The 12528-nt window shown below is 46.4% G+C and overlaps 1 protein-coding gene and 1 pseudogene across 5 annotated transcripts in view; both read left to right on the forward strand.

Annotated features, from left to right (window-relative positions):
- The window catches only part of ARRB1 (arrestin beta 1), a 102489-nt gene extending 95960 nt beyond the window's left edge, over window positions 1-6529 (forward strand). For all 4 annotated transcript variants that reach the window (XM_017885266.1, XM_017885269.1, XM_017885270.1 and 1 more), the window contains one exon: window positions 460-6529. In XM_017885266.1, the coding sequence (XP_017740755.1) occupies window positions 460-571 (112 nt within the window). In that variant the 3' untranslated portion in view covers window positions 572-6529. The remainder of the gene's footprint in view (window positions 1-459) is intronic.
- Window positions 2624-6531, forward strand: LOC108537633 (uncharacterized; annotated as a pseudogene). The gene has a single exon (XR_001887871.1). The product of XR_001887871.1 is annotated as an uncharacterized LOC108537633 (transcript).
- The last annotated feature ends 5997 nt before the right edge of the window (window positions 6532-12528 follow it).

Genomic DNA, 12528 nt, shown 5'->3' on the forward strand with positions numbered 1-12528 from the left:
TAAGGGTAGTTTTCTGGGTGGTGGGGTGGGGTTTACCAGTCTTATTCTTGGGGGATTCAGAACATGCTGTGAAACAACTACTGGTGGCCTGGCCTCTCACAGTGGGAATAAGTCCTTCCTTGGGCTACAGAGCCACACTGCTCCCCCGACCTCCTAAAGAACCGGGTTACTTTTCTAACCCTTAGGCACAAGAGTCAAATTCATGCCCCTCTCTGCCCCTTCCATGACTGGCCTGAGTCCTGATGTGACTGTCCCTACTGCCACAGGTGGCATCCACATGTGCCTGCCAGATAGGCCTTTCTGCTCATAGTCAGCCCCCGAGGCCAGAGCCCTCAGAGAGGGTGGTTCTCTCCCCGGCCCCAGAGCCACACTCTGAGTCACCTCTGGCCAGGCCTCTGGATAAGCCTACTCTCCCTCCCCCCTGCAAACATGCCACATTTTCCTTGTCTCTCCCACTAGTGATGACGACATTGTATTTGAGGACTTTGCCCGCCAGAGACTGAAAGGCATGAAGGATGACAAGGAGGAAGAGGAGGACGGTACTGGCTCTCCACAGCTCAACAACAGATAGACGGGCCGGCCCTGCCTCCACGTGGCTCCGGCTCCACTCTCATGCGCTCGGATGCTTATTCGTCTTCTTCCCGTTCTGGTTTCTTTTCCCCTTTGTTCTTCCAGTTTCTACCAGGGGGACCCGTGGCCTTCCAGATCACGGTGATGAACCTCTGACCTCAGGATTGGCCCCACGTCACCATGCCAACAGGACCACAGCACACCAGCTCCACCGCATCTCTGCCATTGCCTCTCCACTCCCCTCCTTTTCATGCTGTCTCCCGGAAAAGCTACCAGGGTTCTGGCCTTGGAATTGGACTTGAGATGGGGAGCAGACAGGGGAGGATGGGGCATGCAGGACACGGTGTGGTGGGCATGAGGGCTTGGAGGGATGGGGATGAGGGCTCAAGACACGAGAGAAGATGTCCACAGTCCCAGGTGGTTAACAAAGTTCTGGCAGCTAAAAGATGACCGCATTGAAGGCCACCTCCTTCTGGCTGGGAGGGGCAGACCTGTGGACAGATTCTCAGTGCCTTTTTGAAGTTCTGACCCACCAAAGACCTTCTGCCTTCACCCTCCTCCCCACCCGATGTCCCTCTGTGTCTGATAGTGACGTTGGTGAAAGTTTGTAGACCACAGGAGTAGAGAAAAGCAACTGGAGTGACTTTCTTACCAGCAGTTACCTAGGCTGAGGCTAGCTGTGTGGACTCAACAAAGTATATTTCAGTACTGTCAGGATGTGACATCTTAGCTACCTTGTATTTCAAGTGCATGGGCCTGTCTAGAGATATGCAGAGAGAAAAGCAGAGGAAGGGAGGGAGGGGGTCTTCAGCAAGCACCAGCCCACAGCAGAGTTAGCTGAAGCTCTTGATGCGGGTTCCCGAAGTGGGCCGCTGGGAGATGGAGGCAGGGTGGGGGGGAGAGGAGAGTCTGCCTTATGTCCCTTCCTTGTGGACTTCACATGGTCATGCAGGAAGTGAGGATGGGGGTCTAGTCGGGGGCTGAGGCCACTAGTATCCTCCCGCTTCCCCCTGCCATTCTCCAGGGCTGGACTGAACCTGCAGACTGGGAGAGTGTGCCTGAGGCCACCATGCCACAGTCAAAGGGGGTCCTATCCCAGAAGGTGGCAGCATCCATGGAGATATCCTCACCCAAAGGGAAGGAGGCTGCTGGGTAGCAAATAAGCCCCTTCTTTTCTTGGGGAGTTGATGACCTCCAGTAGCTCCCAGTGTCCATGGGTACCCAGTATGCATTGGCTGGTGTTGGCGTGATTGAGACCTAGGGCAATTCCTGGGGCAAGAAGCCAGATGGGAGATGAGGTATGAGTGTTAGGAGTTACCCTCTTTGCCTGGCCTTTGAGAATAACTTACTGTGTGACTTTGGGCAAGTTCCTTCCCCACTCTGGGCCTCAGTTTCTCACTTGGGAAAGCAAGGAGTTTGACCAGATGATCACAATGGGCCTTCCTAGCTCTGGCCACCAAGAATTTGGGAATATTAGCGCTCCTGGTCTGGTGGGTGGATCCAGAGCTGCTGCCTGGTCTCTCTGCCTCCAGAGTGGTTTTACTGGACCTCAGAGGTGGCAGGGCCCTAGGGAGCACCAACTCCCCTCAACTTCACCCCCTGCCTAGGACTGGGAAGGGATTGATGTCAGGCTGTGGCCATAGCTAGCCTGAGTTGCCCAAGGAGGGACAGAGCATGTCTTTGCTGAGGCTTGGCTGAGGGGCTTGTGATAGGGCCTGCAGTACCTCACTGCCCCCTGTGGATGCAGACACCCTGAGGTTTACCCAAACAAATATATTGATTAGCAGGACAAGGGCTCTCTTCTCAGTTTCTGCTCCCTTCCATCTCTGTCCCATACTTGTCTGAAAAGGGAGACAAAAAAATCTTACGCAAGTGGCATCTCAGTCCTTTCCAGTCCAGCACCTCTTGGGAGCAGGCAGTGCGACTTATTTCCCACGGTGAAATCACCTGTTTCACAAGCCTGGCAGTGCGACTTCTGAGGCTCATGACCACTCAACCTAAGCCACCCCTCCCCAGACCAGAACCAAGTCAGCTAGGGGCAGTCTTACTCCCCGGTCTCCCAGGCATCCAGCCCCTCCTAGAGCTTGCTGGGCAGGCTGTACCTCATCCGGGCAGGCACAGAGCTAATGAAATGCTGGAGCAGTGCATGGCAAACATACACACCCCCCTCCCCGTGTCTTCTGAAACATTTGGGGCTGACACAAGACCCTTTAGTGTTTGGAATGACCTCTTTCCTGCAAACCTCTTCCCCTATCCCTAACGCATGCATGGAAAAGTTTTGTCAGGCTGGTTTCCCGAGCCTCCACCTCAACATCACACTCACCCTTTTGGGTTTAGCCCAGTGTTGTTTAGCAAATTTCTCCAGCTGCAGGGAAGGGTCAGAGCACTATCTTTTTTTTGTTTTTCTCCTTGAGCCAGGACTGTACAAGGCAATGGCCAAACGTAGTTGAATTCAGCCTACCATCCTTTGCTGATAACTCGGCTCTATGCCAAGTACGGGAGACACAGAGATGGGTCAGTCCCAGCCCCCATCCTCAGGAAGCCCACAGTCAGGGGAATGTTGTAGGGGGAGGTAATAGAGGACAATTGCCTTCAGGGCTCCTGGTGGCTGCTGGTCCCTATCGTACCTTGATGTGAGTTAGAAGACAGTGCCCTTTCCAGGTGATTCAGACCCACACTAGAATGCATAGCTTTGTGAGTGACACACAGGTTGGATTTTAGCACCCCTTTCCCCTTGGCCATGTGCTGCAGCCTTGAGGGACACACAGACCAAAGTGTTTCCTTCAGCTTCTTCCTGGAGAGGAAGCACCAGGTCATGTTTCCAAGCTTCTGGTCAACTCCAGGCAGCACCTCCCAGCCCCCAAACATGGCCAAGCGAGTGCTTCTCTGCAGGGCCCCTTTCCCTTCTGGAGTCATTCCGTCCAGGTGAGACCTTGAAGTGAAACTAGGGGTGGCGGAGCCTCACTAGGCCCCAGGCACCAGCCCACAGTACTGGTGGTTTCTGTGCCAAGCATTTGGGGCCTGCGCTTGCCAAGCCGTCCGTCACCGGGACTTTGTAGTGCACCCTGTGGGTGGCGTGTGGACACCAGTCTTGACAGGAAGGAAGAGCATGGCCTGGTGAAAACCCACCGAGCAGAGGGCCAGCTGGACCTCCTCAGCATTCCACCCAGGGGAAGAGTTCAGTCCCCATGAAGATAAGGACTGAGTTATTTGGCTGCACCTCAGCGTCAAAGCTCAGCCCTGCTAGAGTGGGTTCACCTGGCTGTTGGTTTTGTGGGAGAGTTCCTGACAAGCTGGTTCCTACGTGGTGCAGTAAAAGGAATTCTGTCCTGGAAGTCCCCAATGCCACCTCTCAGTCCTGGCTGTCACCAACCACCTGGGGGACTTGGGCAAGCTACTTAACCTCTGGGGCTCAGTTTCCCTAACTGTAAAATGGGATTGTAATCCTTTCCCTTCCTGACGCAGGAATTGTTATGAGGCCCAGATGAGACGAAAGTCAGCGGTCAGGGCTCTAAGTTGAAAATGGCTGCATGGGTGTGGCCCTGCCACTGCAGGGATGGCCCAAGGTCACACAGGAAGTTTGCTGCGGGAGAAGCCCTCCCCACCAGTCTTCATCACTTGCCCTGCTTCTCACTTAGGTAGATGTCAACCAGAATGAGATACAGCTAATTTGGCTTTGATGACCTAGCGGAGCGGGAAATTTAGACACGATTAAGGAATATTATGCCCAAAAATAGTGGTCCCATCAACCAGGACACAGAGGGAAGACGTGGATATTGTCAGTGAGTGGTGGAGGCGGACATCTTGGACCCTCATAGGCCTGGAGTCACTCACATCTCCCATCTGTCAGAACCCCACAGAGGCCAAGGGGCCTTAGCTCTGACCCCAGGTTAAAGAGAGCCACCAGCCCCCCATTTGCAGAAAATCTAAGGGCAAGGAGAAATAGAAATTGCCTGTTCCTTCCCTTGAAAGTGTAAGGCCTCTTGCAGGATCAGCTGGAGCCACCACAGCTTCTCAGTGACATTGGGAGGGTTTCAGGCCCAGGGAAAACCTAAGCCTTTTGCCCTGAGAGCTGAGCCACAGCGGATGCATCCCCCAGTGGCGCCAGCAGTCCAGAGCGGCAGCTTCTCTCCTGCCAGTCACTGGGGCCTGGTTGTTCCCCACCCATCCAGGAGGAAGGGTTTAGGTCCCAGTCTTACACTCTTACAGGGTCTCATGGACGCAGGCCTATGCCTGTTCTGATACGTATGTTTTTTAAACTCAAAAGGACCAAAAGAGACTCCTGAACCCTCATCTATATGGCCTGCATTGGGCCTGGTGTGTCTTCCCGGCCCAGGCAGCTCCATCACTTCTGCCATCCCTTCTGGACTAAAGTTGCAGGATCCCCACCTCTATCACTTCCCCAGAGGGTCACTGCACAGTGGCTTCAAAGAGAGGCCCTGTTGAAGGGGAAACATCCTCCCCCCATCACACTCCCAACTCGTCACCCCAAAAGGGAAGTCAAAGCACAGGTCTGTGGGGCCCATGGTTTGTAGACACTGATACAGTGATTTTCAAACCAGGTGCTGCGGAACCCCTGGTATTCCACAGAGCTTTGCCAGGGGATGCTAAGGTGGGAAGATGGGAGTGGAGGCAAAGGATAAGTTTCCAGCCTTCCTCCCATTTCCACCTCCACCAGAACAACTCTGCTTTTATTTGTCTTGCCTACTGAGATTTCATTTTCAAGCTTTCTTTGAAGAAAACCTTCAAACCACCATCTCCAGGTTTGATCTTAGACCAGCCAGCACAGGTTCTATTCTTGCTGCTCATGTTGGAATGGCTCCAGCATTCCAGTACAAAGTGTCTTTGTGTTGGAACCTGACACACACACACACACACACACACACGCGCGCGCGCGCGCGCGTACATAGTTGATGGTTTTTCTAGCCAACCCACTCTGAAGCTCTGGCCAACGTTTGATTTGAACAGGGGCCTGGTGCTCAGTGGGGATGGGTCTTGACCCTGATATTGGCCCATGAGGCATGGGGAGCTCTGCAGCAAGGAAACAGGCTCAATCCCACACCTAGGACTTGTGTCTGCACCCCTGTCTGGCACCCCACTTTCCTGGCCCAGGCCCAGGGGACAGCAGGAGAAGCAGTGTGATGGAGAGAGAGAGCCTAGGGTTAAATTCATCTTTACACAGAGCCAGATGGATGGAAATCTTGGCTCACATAAAAGACAGACTCAGGGAGGATTTTATGACAAAAGTCCCTCCTTTGAGGGCAGGATTCCCCCAGGAATCCTGTACACTTTAGTGAGACCTGGATCAGCCCTTGGTACAAAGTCCTGCCTGCCCTGCCCCCCACCCCCACCTCCCAAGGAATTCTAGGTGAAAATGTGAAGCTCAGGGCACAGCAAGCGCATGACATGAGTGTATTACATTAGGTCTGAGTGTGTCCTTAGTTTCCCTGTGTGTAAAATGAGGCTAGTGCCAGGGTCTTCCCACCTCACTGGGACAATTGCAAGGGTCATAGGAGAGTTGGGTATGATAGGTGGTCATATGAGGTGGTGGGTATAAGAAGTGGGTGCCTCACAAACTCGGGGCGTGGTCCTGACCTGCATGGCAGATGAGGAGAGCACTTGGGAACGAGCATAGGAAGTGCCGTCTTCCCGGGCATCTCTGCTCCGTGTTAAGGTCTAGCCACAGATGCTGTGGCACCTGCCTCTTCCTATGGAATGGGGGCCTGCATGGATTGTGTCCTGGGGCAGGAGTGAGGGATGGCTGGGAAGAATCTGCAGGTCTGTGGCCCTTGTGTTGAGTGATTATTTTGTGACACTCTCATTCCTGGACCACCTGCCAGGTTTATCTGTTATACCTGTGGCATTCTTATGTCAGACAAATTATTATAGTTTATTCAACTCTAACAAATGAACAAAATAATAATAAATAGGAAGCCATTAAAGGTCTTTTGTGGCAGAGGATGCTGGCTGTGCTTTCATTTTTGTCTCATAAGCCTATGGCAATTCAAAGACCAAGAAATGCTGCCCTGCTGTCCTGGACTGGCGGATGGCTCTCATGACTGGGTGAGGTGCTCTCTTCCCTTGTCTGTGGCCCCAGCTCCAGCTTGGTCCTTGCACCAACTTGTGGAGACTGCCAAGAACTTTTCTCTGTCCCTCTTCTGCCACTTTTCAGCCTTATGGCCTTGGGAAGCTGGCAAACCTCTCATCCCTCTCAGATACCACAGGATTTCATGACCCATGGTTTGCTCTGGGGGTGAAGCCATCCTATCTTCTATCTTTGGCACCCCACTGACCACATCAGCGGGAGTCCTCACCCCAGCCACAGCCCTGGTTCTTGTTCACTTATCTCCTGCTCTGCTGGGTCTTCCTGAAGTCACTTCAGTTTTCTAAGACTTACCTGCCACCTGGTCTAACAGAACATATGGGAGGAGTAAGGATATCAGTGAGGAAGGGTTGATGTTCCAATGGATAATGTGCTGTATTAACACGAAAGGAAGATGCCCATGCATATAAGATGACTTTCCTAGAAAATATATGAAATATATTTATATATTTCATACACACACACACACACACACACACACACACACATTTCCGCCTCCTGGGTTTAAGAGATTCTCATGTCTCAGCCTCCCTAGTAGCTGGAATTACAAGTGTGTGCCAACACGTCCATCTAATTTTTGTATTTTTTGTAGAGATGGGGTTTTGCCATGTTGGCCAGGCTGGTCTTGAACTCCTGGTGAACAACATATTTTTTAACATTCCTGTAAAATACTGTGCAATGTAGATCAGAGCATTGCCCTCCTAGTTGGCCAGAAGGGAGTCTGTTTCCTCTGATGTTCCCTTCCTGTCAAGAGTAGGGCAGTGGGAAGACACTGACATTTGAATCAGGAGACTTGAGCTACAGCTTTTGTTCAGTTGCCCTCTCATATGGACTGTGTCAGTCTGAGTCCAGATAAGCAGTCTATCCCTGTAGCAAGAATTTAATTGGGCCAGATGCAGTCACTCATGCCTGTAATCCCAGCACTTTGGGAGGCTAAGGCAGGAGAATCTCTTGAGGCCAGGAGTTCAAAACCAGGTAGGACAACATAGGGAGACCCCCATCTCTCAAAAAAAAAAAGAAAAAAAAAGAAAAAAAAAAAAAGAAAAGCCAAGAGTAGTGGTGCATGCCTGTAGTCCCAACTACTTGGGAGGCCGAGGCAGGAGGATCCCTTGAACCCAGAAGTTCAAGGCTGCAGTGAACTATGATCATACCACTGCACTCCAGCCTGGGTGGCAGAGCGAGAAATTATCACTAAAAAAAAAAAAAAAAAAGCTAGGTGCAGTGACTCACTCTTTGGGAGGCTTGCTTGAGCCCAGGACCAGCCTGGACAACATAGTGAGACTTCATCTCAAATTTTTTAAAATTAAAAAAAACAGAAAGCAATTTAATTGGGGAAATGTTCATTAAATGTTGGATGAGATGAAAGTGCAAATGGGGTTTGAGACCACTCAAAGATGTGGCACAATAGGAGACCGTTACTACCTCTAGTGTGGAGGGACAAGGGGAGGAGCTGAGGAACCAGGGCAGCCTAGCAGGAACATGGAGGAAGAGGGTATCTAGAAAGCCAGAAGCACAGAGGGAACACTGCCCTTGCTGGGAGTGCTGCCCAAAGCAGAGGCTGTAGACATGCTCTGGCTTCTTCCCTTTTCCTGCCCTCCAAATTCAAGCCAGTGCCTCCCACTGGCAGAATCTAATTAAAAGCGTATTTTCAAGAAATTTGAAAATGTAGTTTGCGATGGTCAGGGCCTGATAATACAGAGCAAGAGAAGGTCAAGGGATTTGATCTGAGATCAAACAGGCAAATGGCAAGCTCTTCCTGAGTGTTCTCATCCAAAAAGTAGAAGTAGTAATGTTGGCTTGGTTACCACAATTTAGAAGGAATGCCTTGACCTCTGAACAGGATTCCAAACAAGAGAGAAATATTTGCTGTTTTCTTAATGCCACTATCACTGTCTTCACTGTGCTTCAGAGCTTCATTTCTCCTAGCTTTTTTAAACTCCAGCAAATCAAAAGAAACTGAGCAGGAGGTTCAAATTCTGGCCAACATGGAGTAAATCCATTATAGCCCTACCTCTCCTACTGAATACACCTGAAAACACTGGACAAAAATACAAAACACAATTAAATAACAACTCTGTGAAAGTTAGACAAAAGAAGGCAAATGATACAGGTGATTTAAAATTTAGAGAAGTCATCTCCATAGGACGATTTTCCCATTTTTTCTCTTTTCTCGTGGTTTTTCACTAAGATTAGAACCACCACCCACAGAAAGTGAGACAGAGCTTAGAATCTGAACTTAAGTTGGTTCATTGCCTCCTGAAACAACAATAACAACACAATCAACATTCTACAGATGATTATAGCAGGACCCAGAGTCTATACAATATAATATTCACAATGTCCAGGACACAATCCGAAATTACTCAACATATGAATATGGTAGTCTCCCCTTATCTACGGGGGATAAGCTCCAAGATCCCTACTGGACATCTGAAACTGCAGATAGTACCAAACCTTTTACATATTATGTTTTGTTCTATACATACATACCTATTATAAAGCTTAATTTATACATTAGTTACAATAAGAGATTAACAACAATAGCTAGTAATAGAACAATTATAACAGCATCACTACTTTGCACTTTGGGGCCAATGTTAAGTAAAATAAGAGTTACTTGAACACAAACACTGTGATATTGCAACAGTTGATCTGATAACCAAGATGGTTACTAAGCGACTAAAGGGTAGATAGCATACACAGCCGAGATACACCAGACAAAGTGATGATTTACATCCCAGGCAGGAGAGAATGGGTCACTGTGATATTTAATCACACTATTCAGAATGGTGTGCAATTTAAAACTTATGAATTATTTCTGGAATTTTCCATTTAATATTTTCAACTGTTATTGAGTGCAAATAACTGAAACCACAGAAAGCAAAACTAAAGATGGGGTGGTGGGGCGACAACCCATAAAAATGTGACCAATCCTCAAGGAAAGATACAATCAACAGATACCAACTCTAAGATGACTTAGATGTTGGAATTATAAAAGATTTTAAAGTGGCTGTTATAACTTGAAATGGATTGCAATAGTTGTTCTCAGCAGAGATATAGAAACTATTAAAAAAGAACCAAATGGAAATTTTAGAACTGAAAAATACAATATCTGAAATTAAAAATTGATTGGATAAGCTCATAGCAGAATGGGGGTGACAGAAGGAAGAGTCAGTGAACTTGAATATAGATCAATAGAAATTATTCTATCTGAAAAAACAGAGAAAATAGGTTGAAAACAATGAACAGTCTCAGGGACCTATGGAACAATATCATAAGGCCTAAGATTCCATGTCACTGGACTCCCAGAAGAGAAGAGAGACTGGTGGAGAAAAAATAGTTGAGAAAATAATGGCCACTAACACCCCAAATTTGGTAAAAGACATAAATTTATAGATTCGTGAAACTGTGCACATCTCAAATATGTTAAACTCAAAGAAAATCACACATAAACATATATAACCAAACTGCTGAAAACCAAAGACAAATTTAAAAATCTTGAAAGCAGCTAGAGAAAAGGACACATTCTTGTATTTTCTTCCGTACAAAGAATGACTATCTGAACGCAGATTTCTCAATAGAAGACATGGAGGCCAGAAGAAAGTAGTACAACATCTTCACAGCACTAAAAGAATTGTCAACCCAGAAATCTATATCCAGTGAAAACATCCTTCAAGAAGGATGCAAAATAGATTATCAGATGAAGGAAAACCGAGAGAATCTGTCACCAGCAGACTTATTGAAAAAAAAAAAAAAGCTAAACAAAGTTATTTAGTTTAAAACAATGGCAGAGATAAACCCAGATCTTTAGAAATTAAGAGCAACAGAAATGGTAATTATCTGGATAAATTTAAAAGGCTATATTTACCGTTTATCCCCTAATCTTCTTAAGTTCTTTAAAGTATTTATTATTGGTGTTTTTTGTTTGTTTGTTTGTTTTGTTTTTTGACAGGGTCTTGCTCGGTCACCCAGGCTGGACAGGCTGGAGTGTAGTGGTGTGATCATAGCTCACTTCCACCTCGAACTCCTGGGTTCAAGTGATCCTTCCACCTCAACCTCTTGTGTAACTGGAACTACTGGCATGCACCACCACACTCCACCAATTTTCTTTATTTTTGTTGTAGAGATGGGGCCTTGCTAGGTTGCCCAGCTGGTCTCGAACTCCTGAGCTCAAGCAATTCTCTTGTCTCAGCCTCCCAAAGTGTTGCAAATACAGGCATGAGCTACTGTGCCTGGCTTATTACTGTTGAAAAAATTTTTTTATAACATTGTTTGATAGGTTTACCAATGTTGATAGATGAAATACATATAATAACTATAACGGAAAGGTCAGTGGAGGGAGATAAACCTATTTGTTTTTTGTTTTTGTTTTTCTTGAGGTGAAGTCTAGCTCTTGTTCCCCAGGTTGGAGTGCAATGGCGTGATCTCAGCTCACTGCAACCTCTGCCTCCCAGGTTCAAGCGATTCTCCTGCCTCAGCCTCCTGAGTAGCTCGGATTACAGGTGCCTGCCACCATGCCCGGCTAATTTTTGTATTTTTAGTAGAAATGGGGTTTCAGCATGTTGGCCAGGCTGGTCTCAAACTCCTGACCTCAGGTGATCCGCCCGCCTTGGCCTCCAAAGTGCTAGGATAATAGGCATGAGCCACTGCACCTGGCAAACCTATTTGTTTTTAAGACTTCTATATTACATTTGAAATGGTGAAATGGTACAGTGTTAACCCTAAGTAGATTGTGAAGAGTTATATATGTATATTGTGGTCCCTAGAGCAACAACTAAACTAGAGCCGAACATATAGATAAATTACAATAGCAAAAAATATTTTAATGACATACGAAAAATATCCAAGTATTCCAAAAGAAGCCAGGAAAGTTGAAACAAAATAATAAAAAATAGGGGACAAACAGAAAATAAAATGGTAGACCTAAATACAACCATATCAATAACTACATTAATCGTAAATGACCTCTACATAACAATTAAAAGATAGAGATCGCCAGATTGGATTAAAAAACAAGATCCAATTACATGCTGTCCACAAACATACTTTAAATACAAAGAAACCTACTTTAAATATAAAGACATAGATAAACACGTCTTTATGAAAAGAATGAAAAAGATATACCATGCAAACAGTAATAAAAAGAAAGCTGAAATGGCTATATTAATATCAAACAAAATAGACTTCAGAGCAACAAATGTTACCAGGGATAAAAAGGGACATATATAATAATGAAAGTGTCAATTTACCAAGAAAATATAACAACCCTAAATGTGTGTGCATCTGATCATGGTGTTTCCAGATACACAAAGCAAAATGTAATAGAACTGAAGGGAGAAATATACAAATCCACAACATTCCTCCCTCAGTAATTGATGGAATGAGAAGGCAGAATATTAGTAAGAATACAGAAGACCTGAACAACAATATCAGTTTGACCTAATAGACACTATGGAATATTTCATCTCAAAATAATTGAATATGCATTTTTTTTCAAGTGTACATGGAACATTCCCCAAGAACTATTTTCTGGGGGAAAAAAAGATTAACAAATTGTAAATAATTTATATGTTTTTTATTTCAAAATTTTTTTTATCTTTCTTTATTGTGACAGGGTCTCACTGTGTTGCGCAGCCTGGTCTTGAGCTCCTGGGCTCAAGTAATCCTCCTGCCTCAGCCTTGTAAAGTGCTGGGATTATAGGTATGAGCCAACACACCTGGCCAAATTTAAAAGAATTTAATAAGTACATTCTTTGGTCACAGCAGAATTAAACTAGAATAACAGAAAATTATCTGGAAAATTTGCAAATATTTGAAACTTAAGCAATTTCTTTTTTTTTTTTTTTTTTTTTTTT

Source organism: Rhinopithecus bieti, unplaced genomic scaffold (assembly GCF_001698545.2).
Source record: "Rhinopithecus bieti isolate Rb0 unplaced genomic scaffold, ASM169854v2 scaffold_14549, whole genome shotgun sequence".
NCBI classification, from domain to species: domain Eukaryota; kingdom Metazoa; phylum Chordata; class Mammalia; order Primates; family Cercopithecidae; genus Rhinopithecus; species Rhinopithecus bieti.